A 22645-nucleotide genomic window follows, 5' to 3' on the forward strand; every position below is an offset into this window, starting at 1 on the left:
AAAATTTGTATTTATTTATTTTAGAGAACACACTCAAGAATGGGGGTGGGGGGGAAGGGAGACAGAATCTTAAGCAGGCTCCACAGGGGGAACCAACTCCCCACAAGGTCCAACACGGGGCTCAATTTCACGACCCAGAGATCATGACCTGAGCCAAAATCAAGAGTTGGGACACTTAACGGACTGAGCCACCCAAGCGCCCCATCAACAGAAGTTAAATAAAACTGCTTTCTCTGTTATCCCATCAATATTACCAACCTAGTTCAAGAAGTAGGCCAATCCCTGTCTTATTCTCCCTGTCCCTGAAAAGATCTGTTTTGTTTTCTTTTGTTTTTAAAGATTTTATTTATTTACCCATGAGAGACAGCGAGAGAAAGAGGCAGAGGGAGAAGCAGACTCCCTGCTGAGCACGGAGCCCGATGTGGGACTCAATCCCAGGACCCTGGGACCACGACCCGAGCTGAAGGCAGACGCTTAACTGACTGAGCCACTCAGGCGCCCCAAGACCTGTTTTTTAAAAGCCCATTTTGTCTACTTTAACTGTTAGAAATGTCAGTTCATTTGGGGATTTTCTTTTCTGATCTTTAAAGTTCCTACTATTCTCTCCTCTTCATCCCTGATGTTTTGTTTTCTTTCCACCTTCTATTTCCTTTAGAAAATGACTCATAAAGATGTCCCTGTGCATTCATAGGTCTCTTTAGATGCCTCTTCACAGGTTCATTTGGTATCATATATATCATCTTTTTTAGAGCCACCCATTTACGTAGGAGCCATGGAACACCTCTTTTCTCTCTGATTTCTAAAATCTGCTTGCCCCAAGTCTGGGATATATGACTGGCTAAATCCACCTTTCTTTCTGAAACCTCTATTTCCAACTCTATTAATAATGTAGTTACTTATTTATCTCCAAATCTTCTCCTTTTTCAGTCAAAATTAATTCAGAGGAAAAGTTCCGCGATTGCTTCTTGTCCCTTAACAGAGATAAAACTATCAACAAGCTAACAATTTTATTGATACCCCATTTTCAGGACTATTACTTTCAGTAAATACCAAAATACCTGGACCTCTCCCTCACTATTACATTTTATCTCAAGACAGATTTTGTAATCATTATTAGTGAAGTATCATCTCTAGCCTCTACCTCAGCAGGTAGGTAGACTGTATGTCTTCAAAAATAAAAACACCTAAAACAAATCATTAGATTGAAAGTTCATGTTAAATTGGCACAAATTAATACTTTGCTAAATATTAGACAAAAAATACATGTTCCTCCTCTTTTAATAAAAAAAAGACTACACTAGGATCATATCTTATCTGTGAAATGTACAAGGATAAGTGGGAATGAAAGTTGGTACAGCCACTTTGGTAAACAGTGTGGAGGTTCCTCAAGAAGTTAAAAATAGAGCTATGATCTAGCAACTGCACTACTGGATATTTACCCCAAAGATACAGATGTAGTGAAAAGGGCCACAGGCACCCCTATGTTTATAGCAGCAATAGCCAAATTGTGGAAGGAGCTGAGATGCCCTTCAACGGATGAATGGAGAAAGAAGACGTGGTCCATATATACAACAGAATATTAGCCATCAGAAAGGATGAATACCCACCATTTGCATCGACATGGATGGGACTGGAGGAGATTATGCTAAGAGAAATAAGTCAAGCAGAGAAAGACAACTATCATATGGTTTCATTTATATGTGGAACATAAGGAATAGCATGGAGGCATTAGGAGAAGGAAGGGAAAAATGAAGGGGGTCAAATCAGAGGGGGAGACGAACCATGAGAGACTATGGACTCCAGGAAACAAACTGAGGGTTTTAGAGGGGAGGGGGGTGGGGAGATGGGTTAGCCCGGTGGTGGGTATTAAGGAGGGCATGTATTGCACGGAGCACTAGGTGTTATATGCAAACAATGAATCATGGAACACTACATCAAAAACAAATGATGTCCAGTATGGTGACTAACATAATAAAATTAAAAAAAAATTAAAAATTAAAAAGTATATCTATACTGTTTTAGGAAAAGACATTAACTGTGGTTGAATGAGTTTTGTAGAAACCTTATAGTCTTTACCTCTTAAACTTACAATCTGATACACTGTCCAGAGAACAGAAAACATGCATATTACCAAAATACATATATACTCTGCCAAGATAAAGTTAAGAATTTCTCTAAGGAGATTTTACTTTTTTCAAGTGATGCCGTTTTTCAAATAAACTTCAAACTGACTACTTATCTAACCCATTTAATAATATGGAAATGAACCAAAAATTAATATATGATTCAGTGAAACTAGCAAAGGATACATACTTCCTCGTGCTTATTTTCTCTGGTTTAACTTCTGTCTTCTTATTAAGGTCTTTCAGGGAAGAACTGAGGTAGAGTTCTTTAGGAACTGAAGCCACAGCAGGCATGATGAATAATCTTTACTTTCCCACTTTCACAATGGATGGCATACTTCATTAAAAGTTCTTTTCTGAAACAAAATGAACACAATTCCAATTAACAATGAAACAAGTGAACAGTTAAAAAAACATGGAAGTCCTAACTAAGGAGGGCATGTCGTTGTTATGAGCACTGGGTGTTATACGCAAACAATGAATCATGGAACACTACATCAAAAACTAATGATGTACTGTATGGTGACTAAGATAACATAATAAAAAAGTAAAATAAAATCTGAAAAAAGTTAACTTTATCTTCAGTAACCATTTTGGGAATTCAAGATAATCAGGGTATCAAACAAATTTTTTCAAATATTCATTAAATGAATTATTGTTTGTATCACTTGCCTTAAGTATTAAGAATTTTCCTGTCAAAGGAATTAACAGAATAAGATTTATTTTTTATAAAATACATTTTATACATTTTTATTTTTTATATTTTTCTACTGCTAAATCTTCATTAATGTATAGATCACAAATAGAAAGGTTTCATTTAGAATTATTTCCCTTTCTCATTGATAATACCAGTTAATAAAAAGAAACAAGTTGAACAAGTTGGTGGGGGGGTGGGGGAGTAGGCAGGGCCACTTTATATAGAGCTAGGGATACATGAACAGAATATACCCAAGTACTCTGGCTTACTCTAAAAAAATCTTTGAGGCTTCATTACATTCTCTATTCCTTGTATGCTCTGGTAAATTCTGACTAAGAAGATGGAGAAAGCAGTAAACAAAATGAAGACAAGAGGAAGAAAAGCTGAGTATGTATCAATTAAGCTGCGTGTGTACATGTGCAGGAATGCATACAGATAGGGCAGATCAGGAGTAGACACCAAATGGGGAGTCTTGGCAAGATCCTAAGTGTTACCAAATGAAAACTTCAGAGGATTAAATTTACATGTCCTCGGCTTTTGAAGAACTAATTACAATTCAAATAAATACAGGTATACCTCGTTTTACTGTGCTCCACTTTACTGTTTTTCACAGATACTGAATTTTTTACAAACAAGTTTTGTGACAACACTGCATCACACAAGTCTTCTGGTGTCATTTTCCCAACATTTGCTTGCTTCGTGTCTCTGTATTACATTTTGGTAATGCTCACAATATTTCAAACTTTTATTATTGTATTTGTTATAGTGATCTATGATTAGTGATTACACCTTACTGAAAGCTCAGATCATGGTTAGCATTTTTTTAGCAATAACGTATTTTTAATTAAGTTTTTAATTTTGATTCCAATTTAGTTAACATACAGTGTTATATTAGTTTCAGGTGTGCAATACAGTGATTCAACAATTCTATACATTAGTGCTCTTCGTGCTAAGTATACTCTTTACTACACATTACGTATTTCACCCACTCCCCCACCACCTCCCCTCTGGTAATTACCATCAGCTTGTTTTCTAAAGTTAAGAGTCTGTTTCTTGGTTTGCCTCTTTTTTTTCCTTTGCTTGTGTCTTAAATTCCACACATGACTAAAATAATACAGTTGTCATTCTCTAAAAATTTTGCTTATTATATTCGCTAGTTCCATCCATATTATTGCAAATGAAAAGATTTCTTTCCTTTTTTTTAGAGAGCGAGAGAGCATGTGAGCAGGGGTAGGGGTGGCGTGGGGGGGGCAGAGGGAGAAGGAGAGAGAGAATCCTAAGCAGGCTCCACGCTCAGATTGGAGCCCAATGCAGAGCTCAATCTCATGACCCTGAGATGATGACCTGAGCTGATATCAAGAGTCAGATGTTTAACCAACTGAGCCACCTAGGCATCCCAAGATTTCATTCTTTTTTATGGTTGAATAATACATCTAGATCTAGATCTATATATATCTCACATCTTTTTATCCATTCACCTATCAATGGACACGTGCTGATTCCATAATTTGGCTATTGTAAATAATGCTGCAATAAACAGAGGTGCATGTATCCCGTTCGATTAGTGTTTTTGTATTTTGGGGGTAAATACCCAGTAGTGCAATTGCTAGATCTCAGCGTAGTTCTATTTTTAACTTTTTGAGGAACTTCCAAACTGTTCTCCAGAGTGGCTGTACCAGTTTGCATTCCCACCAACAGTGCATGAGGATTCCTTTTTCTTCACATCCTTGCCAACACCTGTTCCTTGTGTTTTTGATGTTAGCCATTCTGACAGGTATGAGGTGATTTTTGATTTGCATTTCTCTGATGATGAGTGATACTGAGCATCTTTATATGTGTCTTTTGGCCATCTATTATGTCTTTAAAGAAAACTCTGCTCATGTCTTCTGCCCATTTTTTAATTGGATTATTGTTTTCTGGGTGTGGGGTTGTAGGAGTTCTTTATATATTTTGGATACTAACCCTTTTGTTGGATATGTCATTTGCACATATCTTCTGCCATTCAGTAGGTTGCCTTTATTTCCTTCTTCACTTTGCAGCTTTTAACTTTGATGTAGTTTCAACAGTTTATTTTTGCTTTTTTTCCTCTTGCCTCATGAGACAGAAAAATGTTGCTATGGCCAATATCAGAGAAATTACTGCCTGTAATCTCTTCTAGGATTTTTATGGCTTCAGGTCTCACATTTAGGTCTTTAATCCATTTTGAGTTCATTTTTGTGTGTGTTTAGAGAAAGTGGCCCGGTTTCATTTTTTGCATTTAGCTGTCCAGATAGTCCAAAACTATTTGTTGAAGAGATTGTCTTTTTCCTATTGTATATTCTTGCCTCCTTTGTCAAAGATTGACCATATAATTGTGGGCTGATTTCTGGGTTTTCTATCCTGGTCCACTGATCTGGTCCATTATTCTGTCCATTGATCTACTGTCAAAACAGTATCATACTGTTTTGATTACTACAGCTTTGTAATATAACTTGAAGTCTGGAACTCTGATATCTCCAGTTTTTTCTTTTTCAAGATTGCCTTGGTTATTTGGGGTCCTTTGTGGTTCCATACAAATTTTAGGATTGTTCTAGTTCTATGGAAAATGTTGGTGTTTTGATAGAGATTGCATTAAATCTGTAGATTGCCTTGGGTAGCACAGACATTTTAACAGTATTTGTTCTTCTAACCTATGTGCATGGAATGTCTTTCCATTTCTTTGTGTCATCCTGAATTTTTTTCATGAATGTTTAATAGTTTTCAGAGTACAGGTCTCTCACCTCCTTGGTTAAGTTTATTCCTAGATATTTTATTGGTTTTGGTACAAATGTAAATCAAATTCTTTTCTTAATTTCATTTACTGCTGCCTCATTATCAGTCTATAGGAATGCCAACAGATTTCTGTACATTTATTTTGTATCCTGTCACTTTACTGACTTCATTTATCAGTTCTAGCTCTTTTTTGGTGAAGTCTTTAGGGTATTCTATATATAGCATCATGTCATCTGCAAACAGTGAGTTTTACTTCTTCCTTAACATTTTGGATGACTTTATTTCTTTTTGTTGTCTAATTTCTGTGGCTAGGACTTCCAGTACTGTTGAATAAAAGTGGTGAGAGTAGACATTCTTGTCTTGTTCCTGACCTTAGGGGAAAAGCTTTGTTTTTCCCCATTAAGGATGGACGTTAGCTGTGGGTTTTTCATAGATGGACTTTATTATGTTGAGGTATGTTGACTCTAAACCTACTCTGTTGAGAGTTTTTGTCATGAATGGATGTTGTACTTTGTCAAATGCTTTTTCTGCATCAACTGGAATTACCATATGGTTTCTATTCTTTTTCTTACTGATGTGATGTATCATGTTGATTGATTTGTGAACACTGAACCACCCTTGCATCCTGGGAATAAATTCACTTGATTGTGATGTATGATTATTTTAATGTATTCTTGGATTTGATTTGCTAATATTTTGTTGAGGATTTCTGCATCTATAGTCATCGGATATACTGGCCTGNTTTTTTTTTTTTTTTTTTTTTTTTTTTTTTTTTTTTTTTGTGGTGTCTTTACCTGGTTTTGGTATCATGGTGGTACTGGCTTCACAGAATAAATTTTGAAGTTTTTCTCTCGCTTCTATTTTTTGGTAGTTTGAGAAGAATGGTATTAACTCTTCTTTAAATGTTTGGTAGAATTCTCCTGTGAAGTCATCTGGTCCTGGACTTTTGTTTGTTGGGAGTTTCTCATTACTGACTCAATTTTCTTACTGGTAATTGTTCAAACTTCCTCTCTTCCTGCCTTAATTTTGGTAGGCTATATGCTTCTAGGAATTTATCCATCTCTTCTAGGTTGTCCAATTCGTTGGCATATAATTTTTCATAATATTCTCTACAATTGTTTGTATTTCTGTGGTGCTGGTTGTTTTTTCTCCTCTTTCATTTGTACTTTTTTTATTTGGGTCCTCTCTCTTTTATTTTAGTCTGACCAGAAGTTTAGCAATTTTGTTACCTTTCCAAAGAAACAGCTCCTAGTTTCAATGATCTGTTCTATTGCTTTTTTAGTTTCTGTATCATTTATTTCTGCTCTGATCTTTGTTATTTCCTTCCTTCTGCTGGTTTTAGGTATATTTATTCTTCTTTCTCCAGCTCGTTAGGTGTAAGGTTAGGTTGTTTGAGATTATTCTTGCTTCTTGAGGTAGCCCTGTATTGCTATAAACTTCCCCCTTCGAACTGCTTTTGCTGCATCCCAAAGATTTTGGACTTTGTGTTTTCATTTTCATTTGTCTCCATGTAATTTTTGATTTCTTCTTTGATTTTTCAGATGACCCACTCATTATTTAGTAGCATATTATTTCACCTCAATATATTTGTGGTCTTTCCAGATTTTTTCTTATGGTTGATTTCTAGTTTCACAGTGTTGTGGTCAGAAAAAAAATGCATAGTATGACTCTGATCTTGAATTTGTTGAGACTTGTTTTGTGGACTTACATGTGATCTATTGTGGAGAACACGTATTCTAATGTTTTAGGATGGAACGTTCTGAATAGATCTGGTAATCCATCTGGTCCAGTGGTAATTTAAAGCTACTGTTTCCACGGTGCCTGGCTGTCTCAGCTGCAAGAGCAGGTGACTCTTGATCTTGAGGTTATGAATTTGAGCCCCACCTTGGGTGTAGAGATTATTTAAATAGCAAATAAAGAAATAAATAAAGCTACTATTTCTCTGCTGGTTTTGTTTGGATGATCTGTCCATTGATGTAAATGGGGTGTTAAAGTCCCTATTATTACTGCATTACTACTGATTATTTCCTACTGTTTTATGTATTTGGGAGCTATGCTGGGTGCATAAATATTTACAATTGTTATATCTTCTTGCTGGATTGTCCCCTTTGTGACTATTTAATGTTTCTGTCTTGTTATAGCCTTGTCTTAAAGTCTATTTTGTCCAACATAAAGTATTGTTGCCCTGGCTTTCTTTGGCATCCATTTGCATGGTAAATGTTTCTCTATCCCCTCACTCTCAATCTGCAAGTGTCTTTCGATCTGAAATGAGTCTCTTGTAGGCAGCATATAGATGGGCCTTGTTTTTTTAACCACTCTGCTACCTATGTCTTTTGGAGTGTTTAGTCCTTTTACATTCACAGTAATTATTGATAAATAGGTAATTACTGCCATTTTGTTACTTGTTTCATGGTTGTTTTTATAGATTTTCTCTTATTCTTTCTTCTCTTGCTTTCTTTCATGGTTTGTTGGCTTTCTTTAGTGATATACTTGGATTCCTTTTGCTTTGTTCTTTGCATATCTACTACTGATTTTTGATTTGTGGTTACTATTAAGTTTGTATATAACATCTGCATAGCAGTCCATATTAAGTTGATGACAGCTTAAGTTTGAACCTAGTCTTTACTCCTCTCCCACCCCACGTTTTAGGTATATGGTGTCACAATTTACATCCTTTTATTTTATGAATCCTTTAACTGATTTTTAAAGAAATACTTACTTCTACTTCTTTTGTGTTTTTTACATGGTCTTTCCTTTCCACTCAATAAGTTCCCTTTAATATTTCTTGTTGCTTTGGTTTAGTGGTCATGAACTCCTTCAGTTTTGTCTGAGATTCTCTCTCTCCTCTTCTGAATGATAGTCTTGATGGATAGAGTATTCTTGGCTGCAGATCTTTTCCTTTCGGCACTTTGAATATACCATGCCACTCCCTTCTGCTTTTTTTAATTACCATGTGTCTTGGTGTGGGTCTCCTTGTACTGAATTTTTGGGGACAATCTCTGTGCCTCCTAGATCTGGGTATGTTTCCTTCCCCAGATGAGGGAAGTTTTCAGCTAGTATTTCTTCAAATAAGTTTTCTGCCCCCTTATCTCTTCTTCTTCTGGCATCCCTATAACGTGAATGTTATTACACTTAGATGAAGTCACCGAGTTCCGAAGACTCTTCTCAATTTACAAAATTTTCTTTTTTCTCCTTTGCTCAGCTTGATTACTTTCCATTTCTCTGTCTTCCAGGTCATTAATTCATCCCTCTGCTTTATCTATCCTGCTACTTATTCCATCAAGTGTATTTTTAATTTCATTTATTGTGTTCTTGATATCTGATTGGTTCTTTTTTCCTCTTTGTTAAGAGTCTCACTGATGTCCTCCACTCTTCTCAAGTCCAGTGAGTATCTCTGTGATAATTACTTTAAACTTTTTTTTTAAGATTTTATTTATTTATTTGACAGAGAGAGGGGCACCGAGAGAGGGAACACAAGCAGGGGGAGTGGGGGAGGAAGAAGCAGGCTTCCCGCTGAGCAGGGAGCCTGATGTGGGGCTCGATCCCTGAACGCTGGGATCATGACCTGAGCCGAAGGCAGATGCTTTTAACAACTGAGCCACCCAGGCACCCCTACTTTAAACTTTCTATCAGGCATATTACTTAGGTCTCTTGGTGTGGTTTGGTCTTGTTGTTTCATTTGGGACATGTTTCTGTATCCCCTTAATTTTGTTTAACTCTCTATGTCTGTTTCTGTGTGTTAGGAAAGTCAGCTACATCTCTTGCTCTTCACACTAATGGCCTTATGAAGAAGAGGTCTTGTAATGCCTTGTGTGCAATGTCCCCTGTTCCCCAGGGCCTGGTGCTAAAGGGAGTGTCTCCTATGTGTGTTGTATGTGCTCTATTGTTGAGACCTGGCCTCTTTTTCCTTCAGTCCAGTTGTCAGCAAAGGCTTTCTTTGCCTGCTGTAGGAAGTGCTTGGTCCCGGGCTGGGTGGGATGTGTTTTAACAAGGTGTGCGGTGGTCTGCTTGCAAAATGAGATGTGCCACTGCTGCTGGCAGAACTGAGGTCCCACAAAATGCACAGGTCAAGAGACAAAGCGTTGGTGGGGTCTGCACCAGTATTCTAGGGCAGGGAGACTCTGCAGTGCCCAGACTGAGCCAAGTGTGACTAGGAAGGGCAGATCTGAAGCGTGGGGATGGGGCTTGGTGTAAGCAAGTTAAGTAGTGAATGTTGGTGCTATGCTGGTTCCTGCAGCTGGCAGTGTGTTTATAGTGGGGGGTAGGGGAAAGAAATGGTGTGTGCCAGCTTCTTTGTTCTCAGAGCAGTCTCCCTGTGGTTCCTGCCTCTCCGGGCCATACTCTGAGACGAGTATATCACTCTCCCTCCTGTTTGCCCCCAATATTTTCCAAACTACTGCTTCCAGGCTGTATCTCCACAGGCTGTTTGTTGTGCTGTCTCTTTAAGGTTGGGCACTCCACTTCCTAATGCCCTCCTGGCTCTTCCAGAACCAAGCCTTCTGATTTTTAAAATTTCAAGCTGTTAAGTCCCACTGGTGGTAGGAACTCACAAAATGCAGCTGCTCTCACTTTCAAAGCAAATGGTTATGGGGAATTGTCTTCCTTGTGTGGGCTCCCTGGTGTGACAGTCTGTTTTTCACCCTTCTCACCACCAGTTTCCTCCCCACCACAGACAGCTGCAGTCCATTTTGCTCTCGAACCGTGTCTTTGCCCTTCCTACCATCTTTGATGTGGCCTCTTCTCTATCTTTAGTTGTGAAGTTTGTTCTGCCAGTCTTCAAATTGTTTTCTGGGTTATTTATGCTGATGTGAGTGTTATGCAGTAGTATCCCTGAGAGTGTGGCATAGAGTGGACTGCTATGCAGATGTTATATACAAACTTAATAGTAACCACAAATCAAACCAGACCTGCGCTTCTGGTCCTCCTATTCCACCATCTTCCCAGTCAACAATTTTTTTAATTAAGGACTGTACATTTTTTTTTTAGACATAATGCTATCGTACACTAAATAGACTACCGTACAGTGTGAACATAACTTTAATATGCACTGCGGAAAAAAAATTCATTTGATTCTTTTTATTGTGGTATTTCTTCTATTGCTGGGGTCTGGAACTGAACTCATAATGCCTCCAAGGTATGCCTGTAGTTACAGTAATGCATTTAAGCGATTATAACTTTTTTCTGCTATCACTTCACTTTCTTAATGCTCTTTCTTTTACCAGTTCACTTTTATTAGATGAATGGTCATCCATGAATATCTAATCCTGAAAAGCTGAGTAAGGTACAACTTAGCAGGAAAAGGCATCTGTTTACTTATGTGAAACTACAAAGGTGCCCTGATTTGTTTTGATTCGAGTTACGTTTTATACTAATACTTTGTGATTTCTGAAACTCATCCCTTCCAACCCTGTGAAATTAACGCACTGTCTTAGTCACCAAACTTAGCTATGTTTCTCTAAATGTTACATTTTAAAAATGTTCATTTTTTCCATCTATACTTGCTCTATGTGTCTACAAACATATGTTTAACCAAACACTTTATTTAGTAGTTTCAGATCTATGCATTTAGAGATAATGATCTCATACATAAGTACTTTCTACACTTTTCCCTCCATTCTGTGTTCTGTGTCTAAAACTATAATGATCGGGGAGGAAAAAAACTTCTGGACCACACGATCACACCCAAATGGATCAACAAACATTAAATAAGTCCCTCTAGTTAGACATCTAACTCATTAACAATTCATTACCAAACCAGCTCAGAGCACCCATTAAGTAAAGAGTATGATAGGGATCCCTTGGATTTCCTCACAATTACAGACAAGAGCATCATCTGAGTATCTTAACTTCCAAAAAACACTATGCTATATGTTAAAGATATAACAAGTATATAACACATGGTCCTTGATGTCCTAGGATACTTAACCAGAAAACACCCTTTCTTCCCACACCCACCATATTCTCACCTCCTGCCCATCCCCCCCAACTCTGAGTGAAAAAGCAGGAACACATATAACACCATTTGTATAAAGTTTAAAAACAAACTAAATTGAACAGTGTATTGCTTAAGGATACAAATAAGGTAAAACTATTAAGACTGGAAATGATAAACAGAAAATTCTATTTCTGAGGAGACAGAGGGCGTAATCAGGAGGCACCTACAAGGAGCTTCAGGGATATCAGTAAGGTTTCATTCCTCAAGTTGGGTGGCACATTCAAAGGTGATCACAGGGTAATCATTTTACTATAATGCTTTATAACATATAAAGGAATATAAGTAACATACTTAACATATATTTCATAAAAATTTTTAAAGAAAACTATTAACCATATTGTATAACAATGCAAATATGAATAAAAATGTGCAATTGTTTATATACATGAAAATATCCAGATACATGTGAAAGTTAGGAAGTATGGGTAAAAGCAGCAAACACAAGATATGTATGTTTTTAAATACTGATTTAAAAAAATACATTTAGAGGGGCGCCTGGGTGGCACAGCAGTTAAGCGTCTGCCTTCGGCTCAGGGCGTGATCCCGGCTTTATGGGTTCGAGCCCCACATCAGGCTCCTCTGCTGTGGGCCTGCTTCTTCCTCTCCCACTCCCCCTGCTTGTGTACCCTCTCTCGCTGGCTGTCTCTATCTCTGTCGAATAAATAAATAAAATCTTAAAAAAAAAATACATTTAGAATATTGGAAGAGCCTGTTACATAGAACTTTTGGAGTACAGAAGCTTCCATACAGTGGTATGAATGGAAGCAAGAACATGAGCATTAAGGAATAAAGAAATGGAAACAGGCTGTTGATAACTTAAAAAACAAATGAACTGGCAATAAAAAAAGAGAATGTTGGGATAGAGTGGGATGGTGCTCCAGGAATACGATTTCTACTGAAATACAAGAAGCAACAGTTGAGGAGAAATACATTTGACTAAGAGAAAGCAAAGTAAGGTCAAGAAACTAACTCTTCCGGAAGGTGTTTAAGGACACCTATGGTACAGGCAGAGGACATTGGAGTTAGGACTACTAATGAGGGCCAGAAGACAGTAAGATAACAGTTAACAAGAACTACTCTTGACTTTTCTGCCCTCAACTAGTTCAGCTAAGACTTGAAGCTTACTTAACAAACAGAAAGCCAACATCTGCTCCCCTGATACAGGCTACCTTTTGAAATGTAATTCCTCAAAAGCCCAATCACTTTTTGTTGGTGATACTACTAAGTGTACTAAGAAAGGGACTTAAGCAAGAATTAGGCAGATTAGCCAAGTACCACTCTGACAGTATCTGTTTTTCCAATTCTATCCTCTATCTGGGTCACAAGTGCTAGTGGTCTAACCACAGAATGTATGTTCAAAAAGTCAGAGTCTACTTTGTTGACTCATGACAATTAGGTTTCCTGGCTGGGAAAAGAAAGTTATTGATTTGAACCTTCTAAAATAAAGGTCTGGAATATATTCTCATGTGAATCTGTTTCTCATGATTACCTTTAAAGCTTGGATCTTTGAAAAACAAGTAATATAAAAACTACATGTGCTACCTAGGTAACTTAAAGCAGTAAACCATTAGCTATCTCAAGGTTAAATTCAATTCAAACATTCACAGATACCCTGCTGTGTAGAAGACATTGTGCTTCCAGGGACTCAAAGATTAGATGTGGTACCTTTTCCCAAAAAGTTTAAAAAAATTAATGTGAAAGAAAAAGTTGTAAGCAGCAGTAATACAATATAGTAAAATATCCAAATATAAAGAGTTAAAAATAATGTACAATATGAAAAATTAGGAAGGAAGATTAAGTATGACTAGAGGGCTCTTGGAAAAGACAGCATTTAGTGAATCCCGGCAGGAGAAGGCTTTTGAAAGAGAAGAGTTACCCTATTAGGGAAAAAAATTAAGAAAGGAAAGAACATCTTTAGGAACTAGCCTATACAGAGAACAAACAAGGATCAACTAGACAGGAAAGCCTGAAAAAATAGTCTGCGAACAGAAAATAGAAGACACAACATCACAATAAAGCATTTACTTTGTTTTCTAAAGGTAATAGAGAACCATAAGGTTCAAGAAGAGAGTTGTGTGATCCAAACCGAAACACTACAGAGTTATGCTTTAAAAGAAAGACAAAGAAGACACTAGTAATCTATGATAATGATCCTAAGGAAAGATGATGAAGTCAGAACTAGGGCGGGGAGATGGAATGGAGGAGGCAGATACACGAGACACTGCAAAGATAGAGGACTTGGCTAACGATTAGACACATGGTGGGAAGGTACAGGCATAAGATTATAGTGACAAAGTTTATTGACAGTTTAAAGTTAACTTTTCTATCCTTAGTTGATTTTTTAAAAATATTTTATTTTATTTTTAAAAGATTTTTATTTTAGAGAAAGAGAGAGGGAGAGAAGGAGCACGAATCAGGGGGAAGGAGCGGAGAGAGGGACAAGCAGACTCCATGCTGAACACGGAGGCCAATACAGGGCTTGATCTCACAACCCTGAAATCTGACCTGAGATGAAACCAAGAGTCAGACGCTCAACCACCCAGATACCCCTCAGTAATCTCTATATCCAATGTGAGGCTCAAACTTACAATACCGAGATCAAGAGCAGCACGCTCTATTGACTTGAGCCAGCCAGGTGCCCCGTCCTTATATGATTTTTGAGAACGGCTGAAATAAGTAACAATTTTCTTTGATAATGTCATCAAAGGACCATAGTTGTTTTCATTTTCATTCACAAAATTATACAAGTTACACTCTTAAATAAGATGCCTGGTGTTAAAAATACTTACAGCATTGCCTTAATTGCTGTTTCAGCCTCTACAATCACAGATTTCTGCAGAAGTCAAAGTACAATGTAAAGGGTATTTTTCCCTAATCAAATAAGAAAGCAAAGGATACACATGCACCTTAAATCTATGTGAAATTTAATGTGTTAAATTCTTGATAAGTCATTCTGCTGCACTTTGCCTTTAGAAAGATTTCAAAATAAGTTGACATAAAATAAATTAAGGCCAGTATGACTGAATGAATTCATAATTTCTTTATTTTGGCTGTGACAGTAAAAACAAGGGAAAGAGCAACAGCAGTTTTTTGTTTATGGCAACCCTACTGATACTTATAAAAGAATATTCAGTAAGTATAGAACTCAAATAATTTATAGAAGCTACTTGTTTAGATCTAGAACTAAATATAACATATAACCTATTGAAACTACGTTATGCTTCAAAAAGGATTGTGAGTTAAAAAATAAAAGCAAAGTATATGTGAGAAAAAGTTCTTCTAAAAAATTTTCTTAAGATGTGTAAATCTGATAAAGATGAAATATTTCAGCTTTAGTCACACAGCAATACTCCAGAAGTGAAATCCAGACAGTGCTGAAAATGAGTTAACAAAATGGGGGGAAAAAAGGAAGGCATATATATCCCCCTCTCAGTTTATGACAGCCTTCTGATTCTTCCAAAGAGAAAGAGTAGAAATTAGATGACTTGAACCACAGAGTGAAGACTAGAACTTAAAAAGGTGAAGACTGAGGTTTGTGGTCATTCAAATTGGTCCTGGTATCTTAACTAAGGCTTCATACCAGCCACTTCCTAGGTCCAAGGCAATGCTGAAAGGAGAGGAAAGTTTGTCTGCATTGGGCATCCATCATCTCAGTCCATCTCTGCCCTTAAACAGCAACAGCACTCATTATAATATCTTCTGATTGCCTTAAATTTCACATAATCCATTCTATATTCATTCTAGTTTAAATGCCACAGACAAGTAAGTATTCAGGAAATGTTTTAAAGTAATCCTAAAGAATTAAGAAGACTCAACCCTTTCAAGAATTAAGTCACTGCTAAAGCTTCCGGTATTTTCTGAGCATCTACTATGTGTCTAGCACTGAGCTAATAACTGTGTGAGGGCAGTGGTGTTGGGTTTTTTTTTTTAAGATTTATTTATTTACTTATTTATATGAAAGGGAGAGGGAGCAGAGAAAGAGAGAGGAAGGGAGGGAGGGAGGGTAAGTAGGGGCAGAGGGAGAGGGAGAGAATCCCAAGCAGAATCCCCACTGAGCAGAGAGCTTGACATGGGGGCTCGATCCCACCACCCTGAGATCATGACCTGAGCTGAAACCAGAAGTCGGATGCTTAAGTGACTGAGCCACTCAGGTGCCCCAAGAGCAGTGTTTTCAAATCCATTTAGAAGGTCACAATCAGCTTTTAAAAAAATAAAACTGAAGAGAAAATATCAGAGCATGTCACATATAGTAAGGTTAAGTACTGTTTCATGAAACTTCAGTTTGGGTTGTGTATGTGTATGCATATAATACTGGGTTGAAAGGTAAAATGTATTTCTTACTATAGGTTACAACTGAAAAAGTGCAAAAGTTCTGCAGAGCAATGCTACTTGAAGTTTGGCCCACAGACCAGAGATAGTTGGGGAACTGTTACCAGTCTGTGATAAAATAAGAAATTTATGACAGATGTAAATCAATTAAGCACACTGAACTTTTCATAGTATCAAGACCTTCTCTGTGAAGAAAGCAGTTCACTAATTTATACTGTGGTACAAGCTTCAAGCCTGTAACACAAACTGGCTACTTTGAGTGACACCGCTCTAGGGGATAAAGAGAGTACCATAGGGCTTCTGATTCAAATGTCTTAGTTTAGTTACCAAGACCAAACTAATAACTATTATATTATAAGCCAACAATTAATTGCTACACTGCATATTAATATGTGACTCCAAGTCACTGGGAGGTCAAAAGGAGGAGAAAATTCGGTGTAGCTTCTTCCAGCCTAGAGTACACTCTCTTTTGTGCTGGTCCCTCTTCCTTCAAAGACCAACTTAAGTTCCACTTCTTCCACCCTTGATGGTCCTAGTTACTGGGAGTTCATTTCTTGGTCTAAAATAGTATGTATAATCCATGTCATTGCCTTAGTATAGTATTTCAACCAAATGACAATTATGACTAGGTTTTAAGACCCTCTTAAGTATGGGGGCGCCTGGGTGGCACAGCGGTTAAGCGTCTGCCTTCGGCTCAGGGAGTGATCCTGGCGCTATGGGATCGAGCCCCACATCAGGCTCCTCCGCTATGAGCCTGCTTCTTCCTCTCCCATTCCCCCTGCTTGTTCCCTCTCTCGCTGGCTGTCTCTATCTCTGTCGAATAAATAAATAAAATCTTTAAAAAAAAAAAAAAAGACCCTCTTAAGTATGAAGTGCTCATGATGATGTCATGAGGCAGAGACAGAAACTAGCCCTAAGGCTAAGATTTAGCTATGAATTGAGTGAGAAAGGAGGGTATTCCAGAAAAGGAAACCAACACGAACAAAGACACAAAATGAGGAATTAGTATGGGAAGGCAATGAGAAAAATAAGGAATACTACAGGGATTACAAATCCTTCTCAATTTATGACGGGGTTATGTCCCAATAAATCCATCGTAAATTGAAAATACATAGAATACGCCTCATCTAAGAAACATCACAGCTTAACCTAGTCTACCTTAAACATGCTCAGGACACTTCATTAGCCAATAGTTGGGTAAAACCATCTATCACAAAGCCTATTTTATAATAAAGCGTTAAATATCCCATGTAATTTATTGAATACTATACTGAAAGTGAAAAACAGAATAGTTGGAAATGTGTCAGTTGTTTACCCTCACCATCACACGGCTGACTGGGCACTGTGGCTCACTGCCACTGCCCAGTACCACATATTGCTGCCTGGGAAAAGACCAAAATTCAAAATCTGAAGTACAGTTTCTACTGAACGTGTATCACTTTTACATCACCATAAAGTTGAAAAACTTAGGTCAAACCATTCTAAGTTGGGGAATCAGTTGGGAAAATAAACAATTCAATCAAGGGATTACAAGTACATATCTTCTTTACATGTCACTACTCTGACATGCTAGATCCCTAGCACCGACCTCGGTCCTTACAGTGAACACTTAATAACTGTTTGCTGACAAGAAACTATATTAGGTAAGGAGATGGAGTCATATTATAGAGGACTTTTGAAGCTATCAAGAATGGTTTATAATTTATTCAGCAGGCAATAAGCCAGTGCTTGAAGGGGAAAATGATATCTCAGGGTGGGTCAAAGTGGCAATATGTAAGATGGATTTGAAGGAGACAGGAACAAGGAATAATACTTTGGATAAGAAAAACTAGCAGGCCATTGCAAAAGAGAACACAAAAAGGCAGAAACATGCTTTTGTAACAGACTGACAAAATGAAAATTTTCCCATGTGTACACACACACAGAATGGTAGTGCTGTTAACAACAACAAACCAACACCAGTTTAAAAAACTGATTAGTTTTGGGGCGCCTGGGTGGCTCAGTTGTTAAGCGTCTGCCTTTGACTCAGGTCATGATCCCTCTCCAACTTCCCCTGCTTGTGTTCCCTCTCTCACTCTGTCCCTGACGAATAAATAAAATCTTTAAAAAAAAAGAAAAGAAAACCCGATCAGTTTACAGCAGCACTTCTCAACCTGGGCACCATTCCTATTTTGAACCTATTCTGAACAAAGTTATAAAACTTTATTATAGGAGGCTGCCCTGTGCATTGTAGGATATTTATTTAGTAGCATCCCTGGCCTCTCTACCCACCTGACATCAGTAGTAATTCATCCCCCTTCAGTTGTGACAACCAAAAATGTCTCCAGGCAAAATATCTCCGAACATTGCTGAATGTCCCCTAGTGGGCAAAATTACTCCCAAATAAGAATCACTGATTTCCAGGAAGTTTTGAACATGTATACAAAAGGAACAACATCTAAAGATGCCTTGGTAGAGATGTAAATATGTAAGTAGAGATTAGGTCCACAGAGAGACCAGACAAACATTAAACCAACTATTAAGGCATTAATGTTAATTTTGATAATCCCTATTGTTTTGGGAGATAACAAAGTATTGACAAAGTATAAATCTATCAATGATATATTATCTAGGATATGACTTAAAATAATCTGATTTTCTTGACTTTTATGTATATTTTTAAACTTCTAGAATAGTTTTGAAAACACAGACATTATTCATACTAGTAACTAAAATCAGAAGAATGAAATCAACAAGGAAATGAGATCTTGTTTCTCTACAACTGACAAGATACTTGAAGGGCTTGATGGGGAGGAGGAAGAAGGGGAATGTTCCCCAAAGAGGAAGAAACATACTGAAGAAAAACCAGGGAAGTGCAATATGATGGAAACCACAGAAAAAGAACTTCAAAGAACTGTATACAAAGTTCTTACAAATCTTAAAAAAAAAAAAGTAAAATAACTAGTCCTAGTTCTGAAAATTGACTATATAAACTATCTTTTACTTGGCAAACATTTAGAGTACCTACATCTATTCAAGGTGCAGTGTCAGAAGCTATAGGGAATATAAATATACCTCCTGGGGCGCCCAGGTGGCTCAGTAGGTTTTAAGTGTCTGACTTGATGATCTCTGCTCAGGTCTTGATCTCAGGGTTGAGTTCAAGCTCCATATGGGGGGCTCCACATTGGGTGTGGAGCCTACTTTAAAGAAAAAAGGAGTATACCTCCTAACAAAGTTTCTACCTCTTAAGATGAAAGATAAGTTAATACAAAGCAAAAACCATCATATAGGTACTAACAAACCATGCCAAAATCTGTAACTTTTATTAAGACTATTCCTAGAAAAAAAACCGAGAAGGGTAACTGTTTTCCATTAAAAGGTATCTACTTACATTTATAACCTTAATCCATTTCATACATTCTCTCCCTATCTCCTTAATTTTTTTTAGCATATGCAAAATAGATGAGTAGGGGACCAGATCATACTTAGTATGTAGAAAAGGAAAAAAAAAAAGAAAAAAAAAAAAGACATGGTTCTCATTCCTAGCCGTATATTAGAATCACCTACAGAACTACAAAATAATGATGCCCAGAACCTACTCCTAAATGGTTAAATCAGAATCTCAGAGCATGGGACTTGCATACAGATATTTTCTTAAAAGTTCCTCGGGTAAATTCTAACATGCAGTCAAGACAGAGATCCATGGACATTACAAAATGGATACAAACATGTTACCAGAAGTAGTGAAACAGTATGAAGATGACAATTAGGTTCTACCTGAAATCAACATTTTAAGTCATATAATTTCCAAGATAAATTATGAGAAATCACTTTCATTTTTATAATTCTGTGAGAAATTAAAATAAAAACTTCAACATTCCTAGACCAATAACTTTTTAAGGACTCTTTGTTTTGAAATTGGTATTACAATGTGTAACAATTTCATTTCACTACTTTAGAAAGATATGCAGGTTCACATCACTATTTGCATGTTTCAGAGAATTAAGACCATGAAAAACTAAACTGTACTGTGTTGGAGGAGATGCTGACTTTATTCACTATACGTAAGTATGGTTTTACTTGAATTAGCATGGTGATAAATATGGAATTCCAAATAAGCTTAATTATAACATTTCAGCAGTTACTATATTAAGCTTTATATTATGAAAGCATTGTAGGTCTTAGTCTCATTTTCCATTTATTATCACATGACTTCGGGCAAATTCCTTAAATTCTCCCCCCAACACCACCACTGCCACTCCTCAGTTTACCTCCATCTGCAAAATGGGAATGATTCATCTGCTTCTACAGAGTTCTCATAGGTATCAAATGAAAAAGTACATACAGAAAAATGCTCTGAAAATTATAATGTGCCATGAAGATACAAAGTATTATGGTTAAAGAAATCAGAAGTGTACCTTATTCTGCATCTACTATTAAATCCAAACATTAGTTTAATACAACTTTATCAATAAAATTATGGCAGGTGAAAGATGGCCACAAATTCTTTGATATTCTTCTCTCCAAAATATGTAGGGGTCTATCATCTGGTGGGGCGGAAGGCTCTGACTGCTCTAATAGAAAATATTGGAAGTAACACTATGCCAATTTCTGGGTCCAAGCTAAGAGACAGCTCCCACTTCTCTCTCTTCAAATACTTGCTTTTGAAACTCAAACTCACGCTATGAAAAGTCCAAGCCCCATGAAGAGACCATGGGCAGGTGCTCCAGATGACATGCTCAGCTGAACTACCAGCCCACATCAATTGCCATCGGCGCAAATGAGCCACCTTGGATGTCCAACTCAGTTAAGGTTTCAGATGACTCCAACCCTAGCTGCCTATCTGACCACAAATGCATGAAACTCTAAGTGAGAACCAACCAGCTGACTCCAGTTAACCCAGAGAAATATAACACATAAAACGTAATAATTTGAAGCTACTTTGTTTGGAGTGATTTGTTACACAAAAAGGCAGAAACATGCTTTTGTAACAGACTGACAAACTGAAAATTTTCCCGTGTGTACACACACACAGAATGGTAGTGCTGTTTACAACAACAAACCAACACTAGTTGGTTTTAGTTAAAAAAATGTTTCCTTAAGTATATCCAATTTGATTAGCAACTCATAGTTGATGGGCACATTTTTCCTTTAATTTCTACAAAAATAACTCTATCTTCATGTAGAAAAATTCATAATGAAAATATAATGCTAGACAGCTTATGGAAAAAATCTGGTGTGCTGGATTTATTTTCCAACTGTTTTACTTTACAAAAGCCATTCTGGATCTTTCCAATATGTTCATATTAATAAACAAATAGCTATAATGATTAATATAGGTCAAGTAAATGAAAGTTAAATGCTAGAAAGACATCCTTAAAGTTTGTTAGTTTTTCTCATGCATTGTTTTCTCAAAGAATACAATACATACCTACATACTTATGTGCAATTAATGCGTATTTATGTCATTAATAATAAGCTGTTTTACTATTACAGGGTTCCTACCATCCAATTTTAAAGATGCACCCAATGTGTCACAAGAAAAAGAAAAAAGATTTCAAGGCAGCCACAGCAATAGGATAAAGGCATAGCACAACCTGCATCACCTTTCAGATAAAATGGTCCAGTACTGTGGAGTCATGACAAACTAAATCCACCTCGAAAGACATTCAACAATGAACCTTAAACAGTCATCTGTTGAAATGCAAAATCTGCTTACATGGCAAAGCCGCAGAGCAAGCCTAGAACAGGTACAGTTCCTTAACAAATACCACTTGACATTTTTAATGGCTGCAGCAAAAGATACACAAAACTAAGGCTGCTTGCAGATTCAGAAAGAGTAACATCCCTTTCATTTGAAACCCTCAGGGTGCTTAAGAAGTATTAAATCCCTTCAGGTAAATATTTTGTTAGTGATTAAATGACTTGCTTCAAGGTCACAGGATGAACTGGAGAAAAGAATTAAACCCAGAAGTGTAGTCTGCAGCTTTATGTATAAATGAACACCACTGCGATTCAGGGTTCTGAAATTTCCAAGGTGGAGTGGAGGTGAAATTAATTTGTCCCACAACTCTAGGAGAGAGGCCAAATTTTAGCAAAGAAAAGCTTTTATATGGGGAAGTCATAGTTTTAACTGAGGAGCTTATAGGTTCTTTAAACTCATGCTTGGACTTCACTAAAACTAAGTTTGACTGGGACAGAGAAGGTATTGCGAAACACTCTGAGGGGTTGTATTAAAGGCCTGGGACTGTAACTCGATAGCAGAAAATTAGAAAACAGAGGCCAGAGGAAGGAGGTCAAAGTCGGGTCTAAGCGTCGAAGAAGAACGAAGAATGGTCAAGGCCACCTTCTGAGACCGGAAAACCTGAAGAAAAAAAAAACTACACGAAACTCACTCGACAACCCTAGGTAGGCAGCGGGAAAGACTCAAGGTTGGCCTCTTCCTCTAAAAGCCGAGTCTATGCCGGGCTGTCCCACCCCCCTCCGCGGACAGGACTTGTCTCCCCAGTGACCAGCAGCTTGTGAAAGGAAAGGGTGTTCGATACAGACAGGTTCACGAGGAACAAAGCCCAGGACCCAGACCCACACTCACCGTGGCGCCGGGAGCGCTTGACTAACGCCGGCCTCCTCTCGAAAGGCCCATCTTCCACTAACTCGAAGAATTAGCCTTCGCTAGCCCGACGGAAGCCAGACCAGCTCATCCCCTTTTCCCACTTTGCACTGCGTTGCGACGCGTCGCGTCTCTAACGTCACGGAGGGGAGGGGCTGCGC

At 37.5% G+C, this 22645-nt stretch overlaps 1 protein-coding gene across 2 annotated transcripts in view; it reads right to left on the minus strand.

Annotated features, from left to right (window-relative positions):
* USP8 (ubiquitin specific peptidase 8) overlaps positions 1-22616 on the minus strand; it is a 73963-nt gene extending 51347 nt beyond the window's left edge. For both annotated transcript variants that reach the window (XM_034660989.1, XM_002920418.4), the window contains exons 1-2: positions 22467-22616; positions 2314-2479 (exon numbers count right to left, since the gene is read on the minus strand). In XM_034660989.1, coding sequence (XP_034516880.1) covers positions 2314-2417 — 104 coding nt within the window. In that variant the 5' untranslated portion in view covers positions 2418-2479; positions 22467-22616. The remainder of the gene's footprint in view (positions 1-2313; positions 2480-22466) is intronic.
* Between the last annotated feature and the right edge of the window lie 29 nt (positions 22617-22645).

The sequence above is a fragment of the Ailuropoda melanoleuca genome, chromosome 5 (assembly GCF_002007445.2).
Source record: "Ailuropoda melanoleuca isolate Jingjing chromosome 5, ASM200744v2, whole genome shotgun sequence".
NCBI classification, from domain to species: Eukaryota; Metazoa; Chordata; class Mammalia; order Carnivora; family Ursidae; genus Ailuropoda; species Ailuropoda melanoleuca.